The sequence below is a fragment of the Artibeus jamaicensis genome, unplaced genomic scaffold (assembly GCF_021234435.1).
Source record: "Artibeus jamaicensis isolate MK-2021 breed Jamaican fruit bat unplaced genomic scaffold, CSHL_Jam_final contig_465, whole genome shotgun sequence".
Lineage (NCBI taxonomy): Eukaryota > Metazoa > Chordata > Mammalia > Chiroptera > Phyllostomidae > Artibeus > Artibeus jamaicensis.
Window position 1 is genome coordinate 28,557,333 of NW_026521843.1, and position 24,394 is coordinate 28,581,726.

The 24,394-nt window shown below is 47.0% G+C and overlaps 1 protein-coding gene across 3 annotated transcripts in view; it reads left to right on the plus strand.

Annotated features, from left to right (window-relative positions):
* Positions 1–24,394, plus strand: part of PRKCE (protein kinase C epsilon) — a 486,343-nt gene that overhangs the window by 314,859 nt on the left and 147,090 nt on the right. For all 3 annotated transcript variants that reach the window (XM_037161258.2, XM_037161257.2, XM_037161259.2), the window contains exons 7-10: positions 1,960–2,102; positions 4,511–4,607; positions 7,482–7,681; positions 10,965–11,138. In XM_037161258.2, the coding sequence (XP_037017153.2) occupies positions 1,960–2,102; positions 4,511–4,607; positions 7,482–7,681; positions 10,965–11,138 (614 nt within the window). The remainder of the gene's footprint in view (positions 1–1,959; positions 2,103–4,510; positions 4,608–7,481; positions 7,682–10,964; positions 11,139–24,394) is intronic.

Sequence of the window (24,394 nt, forward strand, 5' to 3'; positions counted from 1 at the left end):
AGGAAACTTCCTTCTGGCTTCTTTTAAGATTTTTTTTTCATCTTTGATTTTTTGCAGTTCACATATGATATGCCTAGGTGTGGTTTCTTTATTCTTATTTTTTTCATTTATCCTGCTTGATATTATTCCTGGATCTGTGCTTTGGTGTCTGACATTAATTCAAGGACATTCTCGGTCATTTTTGCTCCGAATTTCTCTTCTGTTCCTTCCTCTCTTTCTTCTCCTTCCAACTATTCCCTTAACAGATAGGTCCTACCTTTTGTAGTTGTGCCACAGTTCCTAAATATTCTGTCCCTTTTTCCCCAGTGTTTTTTCTCTTTTCGTTTTGGAAGTTTCTGTTGCCATACTGTCAGATTCGAAGGTTCTTTCCCTTCCTACGTCCATCTTGTTAACGGGCCCACCAATGGCATTCTTCACATCTGCTACAGTGGTTTTGCTCTTGAGCATTTCCTTTTGATTCTCTTCTAGAATATTCTGGTCTCTCCGCTTACATTGCCCTTCTGTTTTTACGTGCTACCTCCTTTATTATTGTTCAGAGCCCTTAGCACATTAATTGTCGTTGTTTGAAATTCCTAATCTGATCCTTCCAGCATCCCTGCCATAGCTGGTTCTGGTTTTGTTACCTGATCTGTGTCTTCAAATCATGTTTTTTTGCCATTTAGTATGCCTTATAATTGTTTTCCTGATAGTGGGCATGAGGTAGTGGTTATAGGAGCTGCAGGAAGCAGGCCTTTCAGAATGCAGTGGCAGGGTGTGGGACAGGAGCACGTCCTATGGTCCTGTGGTTAGATCTGTGTCCCACTGGGCCTGTGCCTCTGGGCTGTGAGTTTCCTGAGTTCAGGTTTTTTTCCCATCGTGGGTGACACAGGACGGCTAGAGCAGGTTGGCACTGAGGACTTTTCCTCCCCTAGATGGGGTAGGCTCTGATAAAACTCTCACAGTTTCGGCTCTGGAGTGCCCTGGTGCATTTCAAATGGTTCTTTTTTCCCTCCTTCTGTCAGAGCAGGGAATATTTCCCTCAATATTCACTATGAGAACCTGGTCAAACTCCTAGAGGTAAAACTCACAGAAGTGTGGGATCTGCCCAGAGTATTGGGCCCTCAGACTTGTCCTCGCTGGGACTCCGCCAGTTTGCCGGTTTCCGTTCAGATTTTCCTCCCCTGGAGCTGCTTCCCGCAGAGGCTGCCACTGGGCAGTTTCTGTCCCAGTGAGTTGTGATTCATGGAAGTCGCCTGTCTCCCCCATTCTGGGGACGGCATTTTGCCCTGTGACCTTACTTTTCTGATAAATCCAAGAAGAGCTGTTGATTTTTCAGTTTGTTCAGCTTTTTACTTGTTAGGACAGAGTGATTACTTTTAAGCTGCTTACGTGCTGGACTGGAAACCAGAACAGTTTGTTTTCTCTTTGATGCCCCGTACCAAGGACAGCTGAGTGATGCGGGCCGAATGAAGACATTCAAGCATGGCCTTTGTTGTGTTGAAATTGGATTTTAGATTTGAAAAGTGCCTCGGAGTTTACTTCATTCAGTCTCCTCCTTTTCAGATGAGCATCTTCATAGGCTCTGTCCAGGGCATTGCTCTCTGGGTAATAATCCCCTTTCAGCAGAGGAATAGAATGGACCGTATACATGTGACCCCTTTGGGTTCACAAGCCTCATGAACTTTTGTTCAAATAAACCAATTAACTTCCTCTACAGTCCGTGTTCTGTCCCCTGAAAGGAAATTTGAATGTGACATGTATTTAGTTGATAAACAGCGGTTATCCGTGTATGATAGTTTGATGGATGATTTTAGTTCTCTGTGATAGGATGATGGGCAATTTTTATTTTCCTCTTTTCATCTTCCTGCCTTTTCCAAACCCTATCAAATGAACGTGTAGTACTTTTACCATCAGAAAAAAGTCAGACACGGTTTTAGGCTGTGAACATGGTTGAAGTTTTTTCTCTGTGTCTCCTTACAGTCTGCAAAATGAACGTTCACCGGCGCTGCGAGACCAACGTGGCTCCCAACTGCGGGGTGGACGCCAGGGGAATTGCCAAAGTCCTGGCTGACCTGGGCGTCACTCCAGACAAAATCACCAACAGCGGCCAGAGGAGGAAAAAGGTAACGGGCCACTCGGGGCCGGGGGGGTGGAGGCGGGGGTTCCTGGAGTTCTTTGTGGCCAGCATCTCCATGCTGGCTTCTTGCTAGGGTTTGGGAGGGAAGTAGCAAGATTGCTCAGTGTGAGACACTGTATTCAAAACAGCATATGCTTAGGGAAAAAAAAAAGGTCAGGCAGGTAACATTAAAGTGTCCTTCAGTTCCTGAAGTGAAGGGAAAACAAAGCAAGTTGGAACTCCCTCTAGAGAGGCAGGGCAGTTCTAGGCAAGGAAGTAGGCTTATCTGCCTCCAGAACCGGCATGAAAGCAATGTCGTGTTTGAACTTTGCCTCTGGGATCACTGTAATGAGGTTAAATGGACGAAGGGATAGAACCACATTCTTTTCTAGGGAGCAAGCCAAGATTTGTGATAGTGCCGGCACTCAGCTGCCCGAGGAATATTGTCAGTGCCCCCTGACACGGAACATCTGGGCTTCTCTTTGGAGACCAAAGCCCTGTCTCTGTCCACGTGACATTCTGAATGTCACTAGGAAGAGAGATCCATTTGCAGAAATGTTGTTTTGAAAAGTCAGGGCCCACAGATGTAAACAGAGGGGAAAGGTATCCACGGCATTTTGTTTGAAGGCCCTTCTTATCCCAGGCTGCTAATCTAGAAAATGTCGGCGATCTTTGAAAAAACAAAGTTATGACAAAATCAGAACTGAGTTCCCTGGGCAAGAAATTCTGGTGGGGGTAGCTGGGCAGTGGCCCTCCCAGAACCAGGCATTCTCAAGCTTTTTCTAGAAAAGCAAGTCTAGCTCTGAGTGCCTCTATGAGCGTGACTCCTAAATGCTTCTCCTAAATTTTGCCCTAAAATCCCTTCTGAAGGGCTCTGCATTTCCCTTCTCATTCTAGAAACTGCCACGCCTTTTCCCTGGTGCCTCTCAGAAGCGCCTTCTCCATTGAATGGGAAGATGGGGATTGTTTTCATTTCCTTAAACGGTTTCTTCTCTACCTTCCCAATAAATAAAACTGTTTTACAAGGGTTGCAGGAAAAGAAAAAAAAGTCTCTTTTTCTGGTTAACTGTGAGATTCTGTGACTCGGTTGCTCTTCTCAGCTCTGTATATCCCACTGGTGGAAACAGGACTTATGTTATTGACCCAAGGCATTGCAATTACAAGCAAAAGACCAGCACCCAAGAGTTCTAGCCCCCCCCCCCCGTGAGGCTGGTTATGCAAATACCGTGTGTTGACGATATTGGACACACACATCAAGGAGTTCTAGACCAAGCCATTTTCAGAAGACCTTTTTTTTTTTCCTTGCTATAGGTACATTGAGACAGAATCTTTATTGTCTTGAAACATTTAAAAGAGAACTCGGTACCTGCCCTCTCTCCTATATTTGCATGGGCTATAATGCCAGTAGCCAGACACCATGTCCATCTTGGATTTGGGAACCTGGTGGTAAAAAGCCAATGTGGGGAAATTCAGGAAGAAGCAGAGTAAAAGAGTAAGGGAGTTCAGTCCTGCTATTTTTATTGCTGCAATGCTTCTGATGCAACAGCTGAAGAAAGCCAAGTGAACCACGTAGAAGCTCAAGTTGGTATGAGAGAATGAGAGGCAGGTACCCGTGGTCAGAAGCTAAAAGGGCCTCTGTGCAAGAGCATCAGGCTTGCTGGAGCCTTCGTTCCCTTCAGATTGCTCCTTGCAAGTGGTCAGTTCATCATCCAGGGGGGCATGTACACACAGCTGGGAGACCAAGAGCAGAGACGTGCTTGTGGTCTTAGTCCAAACCTCTGACTTCAATGGGAACTTAACATGAACATGCCAGCAGTTGCGGAGAAAATAGTTCACTGGGAATGTCCTGTCAAACTTTGCCAACAAATATCAATACATCTGAAAGCATTTACTGAGCATCTGTTATGTGTATCATTTTGTGTAAGTCAGCAGGGGCAATGTCAATACCGTCCTGGACAGGGTTTTGCCTTCGAAAAGCCCATAGTCTACCTAAGCAGAGGGCCCTACACAGTTCCACATACAGACATTGTTGGCGGAAGCTGAACAAGATGAGAGTAAACGATGAACCGGAGATGGTAGGTGGCGTGCTGGGTGAGGGAGCTTACACTGCGTGGACCAGCAAGGCAGGTTTAGGGAAGGGGCTGTGGTTGAGTTTTGCTTTAAAAGACCAGTTGTGTTTGAACAAAATAAAAATGGAACACACTGGAGTCTCTTGTTCTCTTTTCTCTAATTGGCAAATGAACACTTGAGGCTGTGCTTTTAGACAATCGATTCGGGGAGTGTCCCTGTGCGCCGGGAGCTCCTTTGGTGCTCGGCGTGAGATCTTGATGCTTTTGACCTCGGGAAACTCACCACCCTCCTTTCTGATGCCTCTCTCCCCCGCCCCCCTGCCCTTTTCTCTCTCCCTTTCTCTAGCTCATGGCTGGTGCTGAGTCCCCACAGCCTGCTTCTGGAAACTCACCCTCTGAGGAAGATCGGTCCAAGTCAGCACCCACCTCCCCTTGTGACCAGGGTGAGATTTGCCTCTTTACCTGTGAGCTTGGTGGTTGGACATTCCAAGGGGCTGAGACCTCTCTACCCAAGAATGACCTTCTGTTTGCCCAAACAGCCAGCGGCCCTGGAAGGTCTTGGGACACACTCTCCCTGTTGACTCATTAGCTGTTCTTCCACTCCACCAAGGCTTTCCTGAGGGCAAGGCACCAAATGGCTTTCTGCCTTTAATCCCTTCCAGGCCAGGGAAAGAAAAGAGACCACGTGATGCTAAGGTTTTCTTTTTCCTGGTTCTGAGTGTGGGAGAGGGAAGGGGTACAGCCCCTTCTCTATCCACTCTGCCCCAGTGTCTACAGTGTCTAACCCAGGCCTGACAACATCACCCAGCTGAGTTTGATTCCTCCACCCCCACCCCAATTCTAATCATCACGCCCAAAGCCTGAAATCAGGGCGGATGGGTGGGGAGATAGGACAAGATTGGGGAAGAGACTGCCAGAAGTGGGCAGGAAGCCAGCTCCGGGCCTTACTTCCCTTAAAGGTCAGCTCCCCTGATCCTGCAGGTAAGAATGTTGAGGATGAGCAGGGACTGACACATTTAAAACCTTCCTCTCTGGTGACCAGCACCAGAGGTGACCGGGAGGGAGGTATGCCTCTGCAGAACAGAGCTAGTCATCATTGCATTATAGTGCCCGGATCGGTTTGTAGCCCCCTTTTGTATTCATCATTTGAATTTTTTGCTCACACCAAGTCTGTGCTGGTGTCCCTTTACTGTTCCCATGTTACTGGGTGGAAGTGGAAGGTCAGAGTCTATGCCAGGGATGAGGGTGAGGCTGGGCCCCTCCTGGTTTAAGGACCCCACACTCGGAATCTGTGCTGTCACACCCTCCTTAGAGATCGTCCTTGTGACCCTGCTCTTCTTACCCAGGGGCGAATAAAACAGCTGCAGGGCCAGTGTGCCAGCCCCGAGGCCACAAAATAATTGGCCTCAGTCTCTCTTTGTGCTGCTCTGATTAATTTCTGCACATGTATAATTGTGCATCGCTCCCAAACAGGCTTAACCATATGTCAGTTGTCTGATGATGCTGTGTGATCCCCTGACCAAGAGGTATTGCCCTGGACCAGTGTGGGTATTTCCCTGTCTCCTATTTTAATGCTGAGACCCCCATTGAGACCTTCAAGGAGATGGGGTCATATGGTAAAGAGACCATCAGTAAGAGTGAGGTGACCAGGGTTCTAGGCCTGGTTCCTGCCCAGCGTGTTGTGCAGCCTTGGCTGGGCGCACGCAGGACCTTCCAGGGCCTTGCTCTGGCCCCGGTGAATGCAGGTACCAGTATTACCCAGCAGTGACGTGAGTACAGGTGACTGTGAAAGCCCTCTGAGCAAGACGTGGCATTATCACAGAACAATGACAGTTTCTCTGTCCTCTGCTGTAAGGACACGTAGACATGTAAAGGAAATGCATTAGATAACTTACCTTGGAAACTGAGACTTTTTGCTCTATGCTGAGACTAAAAGTTATACTTAGGTAGGAATATGTGGTAGGAGGCTACCGTAGGGTCAGAAGCTCCCCTGACCCGACCCCTCCTCAGGGGAGCCCAACGCCAGGTCTAAGAAAGATCTCCAGGCTCCTCGAGTGAGCTCTCACGGGCCTCTGCGCTTCTGGGAAGAAGCTGAAGGTCTCTGTGTCAAACAGCAACTGATCACTCGTGTGGGATTCTGATTCCTAAGAGTTCAAAGTCAGTGTCCCCTTCTGTAACCCCAGCTTTATTCACACCTGTCTCATCGTTGGATTATGCTCAAGATGCCCATTTCTATTGGGTTGGCCAAAAAGTTTATTTTTTTCCCTTAAGGTGGCCCTAGTAGTGATTAATTGTCTTTAACTTCATTCACACCAATTTTGTTAGACTGTATTGTGACAGCCGTCATATCAGAGCGCATTTAAAAAAATTGATGAATTTTTGTGTAGCCATTTTATATTGAAGATGGAAGAAAATACTCAACATTTTTAGCATACTATGCTTTATTGTTTCAAGAAAGGTAAAAACACAGCTGAAATGCAGAAAAAGGTTTGTGCAGTGTATGGAGAAGGTGTTGTGACTGATCAGATGTGTCAAAATTGCTTTTTGGCCAACCCAGTAGGCAGAGGAGTGTGTGTCTTGGTGAATTAATAGCTAACAATAAAGTCCCTCAAAGGGAAAAGATCAAAGGATCTTCCAGCATTTATCACCGCCAGGGAGTCCTGCTGTCATCCTCTGGAGGAGGCAGGACCACCGCACCGCTGCGAACTTGTACTGAGGAATTCAGCCCCATCTGAGATAAATTTGCGCCTTGTCAGTCGGGACGCAATTCTTTGTTTAATGATCAGCTACTTGCTTGCTTTGTTAAATAACCTTGTATCAGCTGAGTATTTAGAGTAAACCCAGCAACAAAGCCAAGTAAAGTCCTTTAGAAAGTGAAATAATTTTATTACCAAGATGACAGTTCTCAATCTCTAATCTTCAAAGGAAACTCAAAGGTTACCCATCGCCTTTGGAACTCCGCAAGGTTCTGGAGGGAAGGCAGTGATTCTTGTGCTAACCAAGAATAATTGAATAGACTATTAGCCTACAGGGGTCTTTTGGAGAGCCTTCAGGGTCCCAATCTAAGCAGGAGGAGCTGGTTGGTGGACCATGTTCCCCTCCTCTTTGCATACCTAAGCCCTTCTGTTCACTAGGCGCCAGTGAACGTGTGTAGAGCAAATCAAGGAACCTACAAAGATGCCACACTGGGTTGGTTGCTCCAAAGAACAAAAAAGAGGGCTGTGAGCTCATGGGAGTGAAATTCTAAGTTTTGAGTCCTTGTGGGAAGGGCTCATGAGGTGTGTACTAATACATTCTCTTGTCGCCCTGGGCCCCAGAATTAAAAGAACTTGAAAACAACATCCGGAAGGCGCTGTCGTTTGACAACCGAGGGGAGGAGCACAGGGCGGCGGCATCCACAGATGGCCAGCTGGCGAGCCCCGGCGAGAACGGTGAAGTCCGGCAAGGCCAGGCCAAGCGCTTGGGCCTGGAGGAGTTCAACTTCATCAAAGTGTTGGGCAAAGGCAGCTTTGGCAAGGTCTGTGGGCTGTGTGGGTGGAACCCTGTGGCATCTGTCCCCTCGTTTGCTTGATGTAAGATTAAGCAATGAGCTTTCCACCCAATCTTGTTATGTTTTCCTCACTTGCTGAGTGGAAGTGGCCTGAGGTCAAGCACATCAGAGCCGGGGTTCTGCTCTTAACTTTAGCCTGCGGGACTTTCATGGAGGCATTTTATCTCTTTGGAATTCAGTGTATCGCACTTGTCAAATGGGAGACAGGTACCAAGTGACCTGGTGGGTGAGAAAGTACTCTGAATGTTTACATTGCTTTACATGTGCTTGGCATTTCATTAACAACATGAATAACATCACATTTCTTCCCTCCTTCAGAATCATCTGAAATTCTGGTTTTAATTCATTACAGAGGCTTAGAAATGAACTCTAGAATCTCTGTCCTCAGTGAACTCAGGGCTCAAAACAAATCTTAGAGTGTCTTACTTTGGGAATCAACTATTGTGTAACTGGCTTTTCTGGCACTTACTAAGTGTTTTGTTTATCCTCTGCTTGTGGCACGAGGGTGGGGATCACCACCTCCTATCTGGGATCAGGGTCCTCTGCCCATGGCACCCTTCTCCCTGTCCTGCTACCCACAGGGACGTGCAGCGGCATGGAGGCAGAAGGTGCTCAAATAAAGCACTTCTGGCGATTAGCTCCTATTCTGAAGGTGGGGTGAGATGGAACAGTAAGTCCTGTTCATTTTAGCAAAAAGATAGAAGGGCAGAGAGCCTAGGAAGCTGGTTAACATTTCAGCTGTGATCCCTGGTGATTCCAGGGCTCTTTGGCTCGTAGCAAAGCCACACCTGGGAGTGGATGGGCGTTGTCCTCTGAGGACCTCCCAGAGCAGAGGAACCCTGCTTTTGGGAGCTCCAGGAGGGTGTGGGTGCGGAGTCACAGGCTCTTCTGTGTCAGCCTGTGAGTCGGGAGGTTTGCTGAGGGACAGAACCTCCTATCTCCACTGCACTCCCAACAGAATGGCTTCGTGAAGCCCCCAGGGTACAGGGCCTGGTTGCTGGCCCCATCTCAGTCTGAGATCAATGCTTTAGGGAGGTGACTGGGTTTCCTTGAATGGCAAAGGCTGAAGTAATCACATTCTTTAGAGACTGGCTACATGAGAAGCAGACCCCAGTCCCCTGGCAGGCGTGACTCTAGCACGTGAGCAGTTTTCACTGTGAGCGAGATTCCAGGGACACGTGCAGCCCCGGAGTCTCCAGATTCCCAGGTGGTGCAGGGAGGCAGGGTGGGAATGGGGATGACTGCAGCATTTTAGATGTTTTTCTTAGGAAAAATCCCTGTCCGAGTGAGCCAGTTTTAAGGAGTTTGTATTATATGTGGGCAACCACAGGTCTTCAGGTTGACATCCTGAATTCCCTCATTGAGTTGCTGACTGACTGTTCCTTAGTTCTCACGACCTGCCCAGGAACTGTGCTGAGGAGTTAGTTATTGAATGCGAGAAAGGCGTTGTCACAGAAACAATGGCCCGCCCCTGGGTCTTTTTTTTATTCTAGATCCTTTATGCCCGCCACCGTTCAGGACCGTGGCTTTCAATGCCAGAGCTTGGTAAAAAAGAAGGGAATTATTTAATGAAAAGTTATGCAGATTTGGAATAATGGCAGAATTCTGCCATTAAATCTCCTTTTAGAAACGAAGATACACCCCCACACACACAATCCTGCCTCCCCCCCCTTGCCCGGTTGGGCCAGTCTCAGAGCAGGCTAGTCAGAAGTACCGTCCTCTGGGAGAAGAAACCAGAGTCCGCAACTCACTTCTCCTGGTTCCTCCCAGTAATTCCTTGCTCAGCTGAACAGGCCTCCTATGGTTCCCAGCAGGTGTGTCGCCACAGTCTCCAGTTCTTAATCCCAAACCAGGTGGCACCTCCTCATGGCCCGCCAGCAAGAGTCCTGTCACCCCTTATTGACCCACATGGTCCACATGGTGGCTGACCTTTTTGTTTAAACCCCAACCTGGAACTTCCTCTGAAACCCCATTTCCAGCTCTTCCCACAATCAGCAACATGGGCTAGCAACATGGGCACTCCCATATTCTCTGCCTTTTGTGGCTGCCGTAATTAGTCCGGGCAGGCGTGGCCCTGCGGTGTAGAAGCTACCTCCAAGTTGCACCACATCACGGGTTAGAGTCACACCCATCTCTGCGCAGGCACAGGTTTTAATATTATTAAAACACTGGCCAAATCACCCTGTTACAACATTTGTAGGGAAACGAGTACAAAAATATCAAGAAACAGAACTGTTCATTTGTTCTCTGGAGAAGAAATCATATTGTCAGCTTTAAAACTATAGGAGAAAAACCACAAAGGGAGACAAGGAGAGATTCAACTACATGAAGATAAACGATCCTATTTAATAGGAAAAAAATAACAGAAAATTATAAAACAAATTTAGAAAAACCTCAGCAGAAAGTAAAGTCTTAGTATCTTCATATACCAAGCTCATAATATAACACTGAAGATGACTAGAGAGAGGAGATCGACGGATAGTTCACAGAAAAGAAATTTAATTGGAGAACAAATATGTAAAAATTTTGTATTGCAGGTTAAAACAGTGTTAAGGTACCATTTCATACCCACTGCATGAACAAAATAACTTTTTAAGTGAAAGCACCCAGCATTGGTAAATTACCATGAAACTAAATTACTTCTCTGTTGCTAGTGGCAGATTATATTGTACAACCTTTTTGAAAATGTTAGGAATGCCTGAATATTTAACCCCATAATTTACTTCCAACACTTTCTATCTTGAAGATATGACCCAAAAGAAGGAAAAAGTGATATGCACAGAAATACTCTCTACAATTTTTATATAGTACTTATTAATTACATGTAGCTCGAGTGTCCAATAGGAGGTAAAAGGTTAAATAAATTGTAATGTACTTACTTGAACTGAGTATCAGATACCATGATAATGGTGAAGACTTGTATAGAAAACTTTATGAACTACTGTTTGGTTTTAAAATGCTTTATTTACTATGCTGTAATTGCAATTATGACAAGTGTATGTGAACAGATGAATAATTGACAGATGTGCATCGAACTGTTCTTTGCCTGGACACTGTGTTAGAGATGAAAAACAAATCACTGGTAATGGCCGTACTGGCATGGGTAGTTTTTCTAAACATTTGTCAAGGCTGTCATAGTAGTCAAAAGGATAGGGAAAAGGAGTCAGTTTTTAGGCATTCGGTACGACTCATGTTTCCGCTTTTGCCCCCTCCCCATATACACTGACGGGTTGGTTCTGGTTGATTGCAGGTCATGTTGGCGGAGCTCAAAGGCAAAGATGAAGTATATGCTGTGAAAGTCTTAAAGAAGGACGTCATCCTGCAGGATGATGACGTGGACTGCACGATGACAGAGAAGAGGATTTTGGCTCTAGCACGGAAACACCCGTACCTAACCCAACTCTACTGCTGCTTCCAAACCAAGGTATGTTTAGGACAAAGCTGGTGGATCTTCCTTGGAGTCGTGCTGAGGGGCATATAATATCTCAACTGTTATTGAAAAGTCAATTAGCGACCCTTTACATTCTTTCTCAAAAAACCTTGTAAAGTGGAATGGATTCTACCCTTGAAAAGATCAGGGTGTATTTGAATAGCATCTTCTTTTTTAAGGGCATGGAATTTCCCATTCCAGGTTATATTTGTGAGGGGATGAGAGAGCAGTAGAACTCTTTGCAGATATATCTGGACAAAACCAAATGACTAAACCCCGTGTTTGCTCTTTGGAGAAACCAACAGGTGTGGTTAGTCCTTGCTCTGCTCCTAACTCACTATCTCAATGCAAATCCCTAAAGTTCTATTCTGCCTCCAGGTCAAATGAAGAAGAATGAAGGTCACCCTCACCACTCTTAACTTGTGTAATGTCCAGTAAACAAGTGTTTAAAATGCCATAGCAATACACAAACGTAGGTGACATTTTGAATTTGTCACGTAGGAACCTGGTAACCAGAAGGTGGCGGTAAAGAAACAAAGATAATCTGTCACGACATTATGGAGTCTGACCTCTGAGTTATTCCTTATTCCTAGTAAAGAAGAGAAATGCCAGCATTCTGTAAGAAGCTCTTATTACCCCTTTCTTAGGAGAAAAAAAATAGAGTCTTTCTGGGTGCCTTATGGATTTGTAGCCCTGGGCTTCTTGTAAAGATGAAGGTGACCTCACCTGAAACTCACCTGTGCCTGTTCTGAGCGCAGATGGTGGCAAACTCTCCCTCCATGTTACTGCGAACGCCAGTCTTTCTGCCTGGAATTCAGCAGTTCTCCATTTGGCCATGTGGCAGGTTGTTAGTGTATTATATTTTATTGAATTGTTCCTGTGCGCCGGGTGCTGGGGACACAGTGGGGAGCAGGGCCCAGCCCCTGACTTCAAGGAATGCGCAGTCTCTTATGCACACTATTCCCAAGGGGCGTTTCTCAGGGCCCTCCTCACCTGAGAAAGGCTAAGGACAAAGGACTCCGTGGCCCGCAGTTTGGAACACTGCAGTCTTGCCCTCTCTTGGAATTTCTCAATATAATTTGCTTATTAAAGTCCCTGAGGAGACCTGCAATGATAAAAGGAAAGTTACCTTTTTTATTTTTTAAGGATTTTATTTACTTCTTTTTAGACAGAGGGAAAGGGAGGGAGAAGGAGAAGGAGAGAAACATCAATATGAGGTCGATGTTGCCTTTCACGCCACCCCCGCACCAGCCACCCAGCCCGCAATCCAGGCATGTACCCTGACCAGGAATCGAACCGTGACCCTGTGGTTCACAGGCCAGTGCTCAATCCACTGAGCCACACCAGCCAGGGCAGAAAGGTTCTCTTTATTTAATTTACTGCTCCCCAATTATTTGATATCAAAGTCTGCCCCACCATTTCACACTGAGAACCACATCTAAAAGAATTCTTCTTATTCCTTTGATCCCTTATAAAATGAGAAATATCTTTGGAAAATCTGGAAATCCCATTTCTGCACAAGTGCAAGACAGTACCTACCTTAGCTATCCTTGCTTCTGATGTGTGTTACGTAATGCCTAAGATTTGTGGGTTTGTGCGTTTGTGTGGACACATACACATGCAAGGCCCAGCATGATAATAGAGGATTGACCTCAAGGTCAACTTTCTCCTTTTCTCCTCTTGAGCATAAATCTAGATTAATGAGAAATGTGTCCAGCATTTCTTTATCTCCCCTGGTGCCTGTCAGGGAGCCTCACAGCTAGTGACAAGTGCTCACTATCAGAATCGGAGATTGGAAGAGTTTTAAAAGTTCTCTCTTCCATTCTTTACACCAGTGAGAAAGTCAGATCTTAGGGAGGTCGAAGTCTTTTTCCCACAAATTCTCCACGTGGGCCGAGTTGGACTTAACCACCCGGTCTGGATTGGGACCCCGATCCCGAGGGGCCTTGCTGGGAAACCACCTTGCTCCTTTCATGTGTCCCCCTCCCTCTGTGGGGAGACACCCTCTTCCTCTACCCCTAGAGGGTGAGCCACATCTTTCGCTGTCTGAGCTGGTTTCCTGGGCAGGGCTCCGCACTAGCATCCCTTCTTTGGACACATTGCTAAGAGACCCTACATCCCAGGAGGCGTCCAGTCTAGTTGTAGGGTCCTGTGAGACCCCTGTCCATGGTGGAGCTTGGGAAGTCACCGGGGAGGGTCAGCTGGGCTCAGTAGCCATAGGTCAGTCCTGCTTTAGTTTCACTCTTCCCAAAAGGAGAGGACAGATCATCTGAGCCACCAAGAACCTGGTTTCGACCAAGACTCTGTGTACGTGGCTAAGGAGCACGAGCCCTGATGGCGTGATGTCACACACGGTGAAGGGTGTAAACAAGTGCTTACAGTGCCATGGTGAAGTACAAACAGAGGTAGCCTTTTTGCCTTCTTGTTTAATTTAGATACTCAGAGCATCAATAATGTTTAAAGGCAGGCCTAGTTATTTTTTGGTGAGCCTTTATCTTTCAGTTTGTAGGATGAAAACAGCCCCGAGGGAAACATTCCTGATGGGCCGAGCATGGCTTCTGGCTGCTCCGCAGGTTGCTGGCGGCACTTGGTGTGTGTGAGGTGCGGGTACCAGGCCCGCTAGGATGACCGACCAGTGGCGGTGGTTGCACAAAGCCATGGGCATCACTCACGAAATCAGGTCATGGGTTTGTTTGGGTCCCCACAGCCCACCGAATGGCCAGGTTGCGGTGAGGGAGTGACTTGGCCTTTTGCATAGCAAGCCCCCCTGCCCTCGGCTGGTTGAACTCTGATCAGTCCTATGGGCCTGGAAGGAAAAAAGCCAGCGAAGTGGTTCCAGTCTTCCCACGGCTACTGAGCAAAGGTAGACAGGCCAAGAAATTCAGTGAGTGACATTACTTTTAATTAGATTTAAACCAGGGCTGGACTGAGTTCCCACCCGCTATGTGCTCTTTGGGATGCCGGAATAAACAAAGAACTAGAGAAAGCTACAAATCGCATTGATTAATGATCAAATTAGGGGAGGGGATGGAAGGGGACAAGGGACTTCTGGCTCCAGCCAGGATGGAGTAGCCTCATTCCTCTTGGATTCTCTGTCTTACAACTAAGAGACCCTGACCATACATCTTATTTTATAAAGGCGTTATGCTCATCAAGACTGATATAGTCATAAGGAATTATAGAAATTGTACGATCTGTTCATATACATGAGAACTAAAATTTTCATATTTAACACTGCCAGGTGATTTAATGGATGGTGTTAAATTAGTAGCAGTGTTTGTTGTTTTCACACACACACACACACACACACACACACTCACTAATTGTTCCTTGGTTAGAAGGAAAAGGTATGGCCTATAATTATTTCAGTGAATGTACATGAATTTTTTAAGCATCTGTTACTGCATCAGACACTGTGAGATTCTGGGGCTACAAAGCTCAAAGGATATCAACTCTAAACTCACGGAGGTCACCGTCTCATGGGGAGAAAGACTCAAAGAGTGACATTCTACAGCATGGTCACTCTTCTGATGGAGCCATGTAGGTGATTCTTTTGAAGGTCAGCAGAAGGTAGTTTGGAAGGCTTCCTGGAAGAGGTGTGATCTAACCTGGACCTTGAAGAGTGGGTAGCATTAAAAATAGGATAAGGGCAAGGACATGGTTGATGAGACCTAGAACTTATTCCCAAATCTCCTTTGCATTGTTACTTTTCCAAAGCTAGAATCCCTAGCTGATTCTGTGTCCTGCTTCTCCCAAGGAAGTGACCATGGCTGAACAGCAACAAGGAAGGAGAGGAAGAAAGGAGGAGTCTTTGCAAAATAAAGGAGGAAATCCCTGCATCTATAGGATCAGATGCTGGTTGCTAGAGAGGGAAGGGTAACTCTTGGAGGCTGTGTCCTTGGGTTGGGCGCTCAGTTCCGTGTTTGGTAAATCAGGCCTTAAGGGGCAGGGGTGACTTCCGGAATTGCCCCTGGGTACCCAATCTCCTAGGGATAAGAGAGCGGCTGAGTGGTAGGCTTGTTTTGCTTTTGTTGTTATAGTTACAGAAACTAAAATTCTCAGGCAATGTTAGGTTCTGTGTAGCATCTCCATTGTGAAATCATATCTTTCAGCTGGATCCCACAAAACCTGAGTTGAATAAGTTCATTCGTGATTTTTATCCTCGTTTGTAATCATCCCTGTCCTCCTCCCTTTGGCATTTCCCTCCTGACCTGGAAAGCCAGCTAGAGAACAACTCTGCCCCTGACCTACTATGCCGGAAACCCAGGGTGAACCCTAGTGAATCTCCCTTGGCCAGCCTTGCTCACCGCCCTGAGGGAAATGCAGAATGGAAAAACCCTTAAAAAGCGACTGGAGACACTTTTCAGATGACGCTTAATAACCAGCCTGAGCACCGGGGGAGAACTGCTGAGATGGAGTGTTAGCAATCAGGGGAAACTTTCAGTTTCACGGAACTCTGATAGATATTTTGATCCTTAACTCTGATGAACAGTAAATGTGAATGCAGAAAACAACAAAGTTAAAAATTAGACCTTTGGTAGATTTTTGTTTAAAAGAAAAAAAAAAGGTGATTATGGCAGATGAAATCTAAAAGAGCCAGGCGAACAGTCGAACGAAGCAGGGTTTCTTCCCCCAGGAGCCTGCAACCTGAGGCGTGTGATGTCCCAAGAGAGGGGCTGGAGGGGCTTTGCTGGGTTTGGTGAATGCCTCACAAGAGAGGGTTGAGATGTTCAACACCAGGAGTTTGTCTGTGGGCCAGGCAGGGACGTGGGAATCAATATGATTGCCAATAAAAGATTTCAAATGGAGGTGGCTGCAGTGGTTTTTGACAGATTTTAGAGAAGTGAGCTCTGTGGTAGAAGGTACGTGCTGAGCGTTAGCAGGATTTGACAGTGATCTGACTCCAGCAAGCCCCATGTCCCTATTCCTGGTGATCATTCTTGCCTCAGTGAGGGCTGGTCTGCAGTGCCCTTTCTTCCCATCAGCCAGTGAAGACGTCTTCAGTGAGGCTCTACAGCCTGCAAGTCACTGCAGGGCATGACAAGGCTTTTCTGCTAGGGCCTCTGTCCAATTTGTGGGGTTATATAAACTCTATTTACTTGAGGACAGATGGCCTGAGGACTCTTGCGACTGGGGAGGGGGGAATGAGAGAGAGAGAGAAGAGGGTGGGGTGGGGTGGGGATGTGTATGTGCAGACAGGTCAGGGGTGCCCAAGCCAATCAGAGAGAATAGAGCATGGTGTTTAAAATCAAGGAAGGCTTCGTGGAGGAGGAGGACCAGGTCTGAAAACATTCTGTGTGATGAAACAGCATGCCCCCAGGGCAGAGGTTTACCTCTTGGCTTCTAATCTAGGACTGCTGATTTATGTCACTTCTTTGCCTTTAAGGAAACCTTGCAATTGAATAGGATGGTTGCTTTTTAAAATGCCTTCGCTTAATTAGTCATCGCACCTTTTCTTGATGATGTCACTGCAAGGCAAGGGTGATCCCTTCCCCTGGGAGATGAGGAAACAGGCCTGGCTGGGTCTCACACCCCGTCTGTCACAGCCCCGGGATGGGGACCGAGGTTTCCGGACGTGGCGTTATTTTGTCTCCGACGCCTCCCGCTGCCCATTTCTCCACTTCAAGTGTGCTCACCTCCAGGTCCCCTCTCCCCATGTCCCATTTACTGTCCCACGTGTGAGAAAGGCTCTATTTTATTTGCACTCCTGAGATTAGAATTTTTAAAAAATTAGTGCCCACGAAGCTGATGAGAGTAGCAGCCTGTTTCCAGAAATGTTTGTTTTCTGCGAGAGCAAGAGGGAAGGGAGGAGCGAGGGGCATGAGCACAGGAATTACGTCCAAAACGGGCCGGAGCAGGACAGGGTCTCCACGCTCATCCATTCAGCCATCGTTTACTGAGCACCTACTATGTGCCATGCCGTGGGCGTCATCCGGCGACGTGCTCTCTGCCGAGGGAGTTAGTGAAGAAGAAGCTGGCATTTCCTAGCCTCCTAGGAACGTGTTTACTGGTCCACAGTGAGGAAAATGCTGGCCTCTGGTAGTGCCCAGAACTCATCGCTTTGTTCTCCTTCAGAAACTATTGGCCTTGGCTTTTAAATAATACTAATACTACTACTAATATGGAATAATGTTTTATGACAAAGGATATTTGTTGCCAAAGATTCAGAAAATTCAGAAAGGACAATAAGAATCATTTTAATGACTATTAACATTTTGCTATGTATAATCCCAGTTCAAAAACACCTCTGTACATACATCTGTATTTATAAAACTGGTACCATACCCCTCTGTGAAACTATTTCACCAGGTGATATATATTGTAACTGCTTTTGTTCTCACTAAACAGTCTTTGACCAGATGATTTCTAAGTTTCCGTAGTGCCTGAGGGCTTCCTGGAGAGAAATCCAGCATTTGGGTGGCAGGTCGCCAGTCAGTCCTTGGGTCCCCCGCAGCTGGTGTCACCAGGGCTCAAGGCAGGCAGGACGCCATGTCCTGAGTTGCCAAGGGGCGGTATGGCCTCTGTACCGCAGAACCACCTTCTGCTCCTTGTAGTTCTCTCCTTCTAGAACATAAACTGCAGGGCCGTTTGTAGAGAATCTGACACTGGCCTGTTTCATAGGTCAATCATGTGAGCAAGATTTAAATTCCTTTGACATTATATTCATTTGCCTGTGTGTTTGTCTAGTAGATGTGTTTTCACCAGTAAGGGGTATAGTTACCCATTCTCCTCAACCATTCACTTTTCTAAGTTGTAGTTTCTGAATTAGCTTTTTGACTGAGGTGTGTCGGGGGTTCTCCTTCACATGTGTGCACAACACACGCATGCGCTCACACTTCTGGCCACGTAGAACCTGTATGTGCTATGGCGAGGGAACGTTCACACTCCTCCTCTTACTCCATTCAGAGAAGTCCCCCTTTGGGCTGCTTCACATATTAGTGTTTCAAGTAGAACACCAAGTCACATTCTGAGAAGAAAGGATTTTATTTTGAAAACAACAGCAACAATAAAGTTTAAAACCCCTGTAACTTCTGCTGAGAGTTAAGCAGGCTCCATCTCCTGAAGGTTCCATTACAGGATCCACCCATTATTAATAAGCACATGTTCCTGAGCCTGGAGTGGAGCTGGGATTCCGGAAGCAGATTCGAAATGCACGTGTGTGGCGTTCTTTGTGAGTGCTGTGTCTCATTTGGTTGGGTCACTGAGAGAGGTACTTGTAGGACACGATACCCAAAAGCCCATGCGTAGGGCACTTTGGCTCACCGAAGGTTTTCCATCATAGAAAGAGAGAGAGCACGGGACCTGGATGTGGCCCTTCTCTGTTAATAAGCATGAGGGTCTGCTCTGTGCCAGACACTTGTTAGGTGCCCTCAGGAGATAACAGGGACTGGGACTCATATATTCAGGGAGAGATGACAATATTTGTATGTCAGTGGTAACTTAGAATAAAGGTAGTAGTATGTGATAAAGAGGGAGAGGCTTAGTGAGCGCCTATTATGTGGCAAGCCTTGCGCAAGAACTAATTTCATAAGTCTTACACAAGTCCCATGGGCTATACGTATTGTTCTCATTTCTCTGGGCAGGTGCAGAAACTGAGACTCAGGGAGGCTTAGCAACTTGGCCAGGGTCACACATAGTTTAGTGATAGATGTGGGGTTCAGATGCCCCCACTCTTGCATCCGGTGGGAGAGGACTGCCTTCAAGGAGCCGGGAGCTCTGCAGGGGCATCTCTGGCTGCAGGGGGAGGAGCAGGGTGAGGAGCAGGGTGCAGCAAATGTCAGGGAGGGAGGAGCTTGCAGGAAGAAACCCCTAAACTGAGACGAGTTAAGACATGTGCTGGAATAGTAGGCACCTGTTGGGAGAATGCGAGGAAGACAGCTTCATAAGGAGATGGTTCTGGCTCAGCTGCGGGCTTCGTACAATGCCAGGCAGGAGTTTGGACCAATTCCGCAGGCAGAGGATTCCTGAAAGGTGTGACAGGACATGATAACATAGGTAGCACAATGTGGCCGCTCTGCGAGGTGTGGGTTAAAGGGAAAAGTAGAAAGAGTCACTGATGAGGAGGTGGTTTCAGTAACTCACAGGTCCAGAAGCAAGAACTTCTGAAGGCAGAACCGTCAGAGGCCATTCCATTCCCCGGCACCTGGGAAGGCTGCCTGCTTGTGGAGAAAGTCGCACACTCCAGTTAACACTCTAGAAAATCCTGGCTGTGTAACCCTGGACCGATGAGAAATAGGAGCTTAGATTGCTGCCCGTTGGGTTCTGCGACCTATCCACTTCTAAGGTGCCGTGTGCCCACAGTCCAATGGGTGCGTAATGACTGAGCTCAAATAAAAAGTTTCATCTTGAAACCTAACCCCAGAGGCCCAAGTTATCTGACCCGTTCGCCAAACCAGCCAGCTTCCTCGTCGGTGGACGTCAGAGTGCTGATGTCCCCGCCCCAGGCCGTCTATTGGATTTCAGGATTTACCTATTTTTCTTTAGTGTGTTTATTTTTAGATTCATGCTGAATTTTGACTGTGGACCAATGTTGTTTAACACATGAGCACTTTGTAGAGACCCTCCCACTCAGCCTGTTGAGATTATTCAGCTCAAGCAATGGGCTTTTCTCGGACAGCCTGGACTTGCTCTTCCAGCGGTCCCAGGCCCTTCTGAAAATGCTGCCGGCCCTTACTGCCTCGACTTTGAAGGTCTTGCCAGGTGGTGGCTGTGTCCCATTTGGCTCCCCATGTCCCTGTGTGCCATACTGATTTGTAGGTAACACAGGGTGCAGGAAAGGGTGCCGGGGGTCAAGACACAGTGGTTCTAGCTCTGGCTTCTGCTGCCGATGCTGGCTGGGAGACAGTTCTCTGGGCGCTGGTCTCTCCACTCATGATGAAACGTGGGGGAGAACCCAGAGGGGAGCTAGGCCACGTGACTGTAAAGATCTGTGACGCTGCAGCTCCTTGGGAAGCACCCATGGGACCATCGCGGGCTTGTTTCTAAGGCACGAGTGAACGTGTTTCTGTCTGGTCCCCTCTTTCCACATTTGGCTCAGTAAACGCTCTGCCTTGATCGAAGCCCTCGTGTCCACAGTGGCCGTTCTGGATCCGGGCTCCAAGCCCAGACACTCGCAGTGGCTGATGGTCCCACTTCAGAAGATCTTCCAGGAGGTGTTACCATCGTCTTGTTCGAATGCACCAGCCAGGCTGGTCATCACCTTCCACTTCAGGGTCATCCTTGGCTCAGTAATATCAATTAGAGCAAAAATTCATATAGTACTCATCACATGCCAGGTTTGATATTGAGCATTTCACATGTGTTAACCCATTTGATCTTTACATCAGCCTTCTGAGGTGGGATCGTTAGCCCAGAGAAGGGTCACACAGCCAGACGCGGCGGACCCTGGGTGCAAACCCGGGTGCAGTAGTCCCCGCTTGTCTGCAGGCCCAGATCCAGGACCCAGTGGGTGCCCAGAACCGCGGATGGCACTGAACCCCGTGTATACTATTGTTTCCTTGACATACATACCTGTGCTGAAGTCTACTCTATACATTAGGCACCATGAGAGATTAACGGCAATAATCAAGTAGAACAATTGTAACAATCTACAGTAACAAAACTTACATGACGGTGGACCTCCCCTCTTTCAAGATATCTCGTTGCACCGTGTTCACCCTCCTTGTGATGATGTGAGGGGACGCAAGGCCTAAGCGTGACAGGAAGGGAGGCAACCGACACAGGCGTCGTGACACAGCAGTGGCTGCTATGGCGGTGACGTGAACACAGTCCTGGGGGTCTGCAGTCGTCAGTCCGCTAACCTGGGCGGCTACTAAGTGACTAGCGTGGGGACAGTGTGGACAGTGTGGCTGCACTGGACAAAGGGACGATTCACGTCATGCCAGGGACGGGTGGGAAGGCCTCAGTTTTTATCACACAACTCAGATTGGTGTGCAATATAAAACTTATGAAAAATTTTTAAAGATTTCACTTGTTTTTAGAGAGAGGGGAAGGGAGGGAGATAAACAGGAACATGTGGTTCCTCTCGCTCACCCCCTGCTGGGGACCTGGCCTGCAACCCAGGCATGTGCCCTGACTGGGAATCGAACTGGTGACCCTTTGGTTCGCAGGCTGGCACTCAGTCCACTGAGCCACACCAGCCAGGGCAAAACTTACGAAATTTTTATTTCTGGGATTTTTCATTTAATACTTCTGGCCCACAGTTGACTGTGGGTGACTAAAGCCCCTGATAGGAAAACCACAGAGAAGGGGGGCACGGCTGTGGTTGGCTTTCAGAAACTTCGTTTTGTCTGATGACCATAAGATTAGGCTCTCGAGGACTGATGAACTCCCAAAAGACCAAGGTGCATGTACATGGCAGTCGGTTGATTTATAGGGTGAGGCAAAAGTCGCTTTACACTTGTGAGTATATGAGAGTTTATTCTTGTATCATTATTTATTAATTGTTGTATTATTTTCCATATGAACAACTGCAAACATACATCTGCCCCATCCTGTACAGTGGGGTGACCGGACGACTTATGCCTATTGCCCAGGGCGTCCTGGAATAACTCCTTGGGGCATATTTTAGGCAACCTGAGTTGGATTGAGCAAGTAAAGAAAGGGAAGAACAGCCCTCTTCCTCCTGTTACGAGAACTTTTCGGCAGAGGCAATAGGAAGTTGAAGCCCCCACTTTGACCCCACCAGAGCACTTTGCTTTCACCGTGACGTTGCAGGGAGAGTGCCAGGAGGGGACGCAGGCGGGAGAGTTCTCTGAGTCTACCCCTGTGGTGTGGCAGGAGGAACAAATTAACTCTTTTTGTTGGGTCAGTAGGATCTTCATATGTGACTCATGAGCAGTATGCAATCCGTTTTATCAGGAACACTTCTGTGCAGGTTGCTAGGGAACTAAGCTCATTATCCACCCTGGGCTCCAGAGCTTGGTTTGGGCCTGACCCACTGATGGTTACAGGTGGCAGTGGGGTTTGTGGCCTTCCTGGGTCCTGTAAAAGGGGCATGGAAGGGGCAGTTCTGTACAAGTTCAAGGTGCGAGTGGTGGGGAAAATGATGTCTTTGTTCTCAATGTCTCTTCCATCATTCACCTAACTCATGCCTGCTTTGGTTGTTTGGGTAATAGGTTAAATCCAACCTCCTTTATCAAGCCCCGATTTATGAAGATTTTTCTAGATTTACCAATGTTAACAATAAAAATGCACAGTCAATCAAATGAAACACAATGCCATTAGAGTTGAAATACTCCCATACTCTAATGCACCCAAAGCGTTATTCCTTTGGGGGAACTTACTAGGGATATGGGAAGTATTTCTTAAGGTAGTAACTTTGGAAGTGAACTTCGCAAAGAAGTATAAGTAGGTTCACTGGAAGAAAACTTGAAAAGAAAAGCTGACCTTTAAAAATAAATAAATTTAGGTGTGATTGTTCACTTTACGTAAGCCCACTCCTTTTATCAAATGTTTATAGAAGAATTCCCTAGAAAACACCTTGAACTGGCAAGATCCGTTTGGATTGCCAGGTGGAGTGGCTGGCCCACAGAGGTATTCCCAGAGCAACGGAACTGTGAAGCTTTAAACAGAGCAGCAACAAGGGGCGGCACCACCTCCGCTGGGAAGCGGAGGGAGATGTGGGGGACACACACCCGCGGCCCGAGGAGGAGGGTTCTGCTTTAGAATATGTTAGATGGTTGGTATTCTTCAATATCTGGTATATCTTCCACTCAGTACCAGGTATGCCAGGGATAAAAATAAAACAACAACATAAGACACAGTCAGTCTATCCAGGGAGGCAAGACTAGCATAGGTGAACCAGAAAATGAAGTAGGATTCTATGAAACAATGAGTGGCACAGAAATTATTGTCGGAAGTTGAAGAAAGAGGAGATGTGAGTGGGCTTGAGTAGTAGGTATACTCCTACAAATGGGAGGAGTACTCTCCCTTCACATATGAAAGACTTTGTCCCAAGAGAAAGACCCATGGGTGGTGAGCACAGTGATGAAAGCCTGTTTGAATCAGCGGGGTTGGCTCTGTGTGGTCACAAGATTGTGCGGAAGCCTTTGAGACAGGTGTAGATGTTTCTGTAGTTCAGACTGTCCCATCCAGCTGCCTCGCCCAGTACTGATGTCTGCTGCTTTAAACCGCATTAATCTCAGGGGAACAAAATCAGCTCATCGCCCAGGGGACTGGGGAGAGCCTGTTGTCCTGGGCGCTGGGTAAACACAGGAAGTCAGTATCTGGTGGATGCCACTAGGAATGAACTCGGTCCTTCCAAAACTTGAAATCATAGATGCTTCCAGCTCAAAAACCGTGACTCCTGTGCCTCACATCCCAGGCAGCTGGGTTCTGTTTCGTTCTTGAGCTACTTGTTAATTCCTGCATTTTGAAGACATGAGCTTCAGCATAAAATGCAAGTGCTCAGATGTTCCTTCCTCCTCTGTGGGGAATGGCGCTAACATTTTGCAGGGTTTATGAAAGTGAAAAGCCCATTTGGTCCAAACATGCATTTTGGTGGGGAGGGAAAAAACACAAGGTTAGAGGGTTTTTGTTTGTTTGTTTTTAATCTATACAAAGTGTTGAGAGGTTAAGGTAAAGATGCGAAACTTAAAAATCCCAATTTTATAAAAAGAGCCATTTGGACCGCGTAGGTAAAGAAGGGCAAGAAAAGGAAGGCGCGTGAGCCGTTGGGCCAGACCAGAAAGAGACGGTGTACACTGTGCAAACACATCAAGGGTTGGTGCTTGGGGAAGAGAAAGTGTCTTTTTGGAAGACGGTGTCATTTGAAAGGTTTGAATTTCTCTGATCATTAAATCTATCCAAAAATGTCACTTTGAGGTAAGGAAATGACATTTGAATTGAAATGTTGAGGAATGGACCGCAGCCTATCTAAATGTGGCCGTTTGCACACGGGGGAACAGAATGAATTGGGTCAGTGGCTGTGCCGCGATAGGTTAAGGAGAATACCTAAGGGACTGTTTTTGAAGGACAGTTTTAAAAGAGGAAGAGGGATACCCCCTTAAGAAGTGAGACTTGAGGCGTAAGAATTTATGGTTCAAAAGAAGGATCCACAAATAAAAGATGTAAGTCCCAGAAAGGTACGTGCAGCATGACTACATTTATATAAAGTCCGCAAACAGGAAAAGTCCAACAGTATCTTATTTAGAGATAAACACATTGGTGGTGAGACTACAAAGAAAAAAATAGGTCAGGGATTACCAGGAGAGTCCATACCATGATAATCCCTGGGTCGGGAGAGGAGG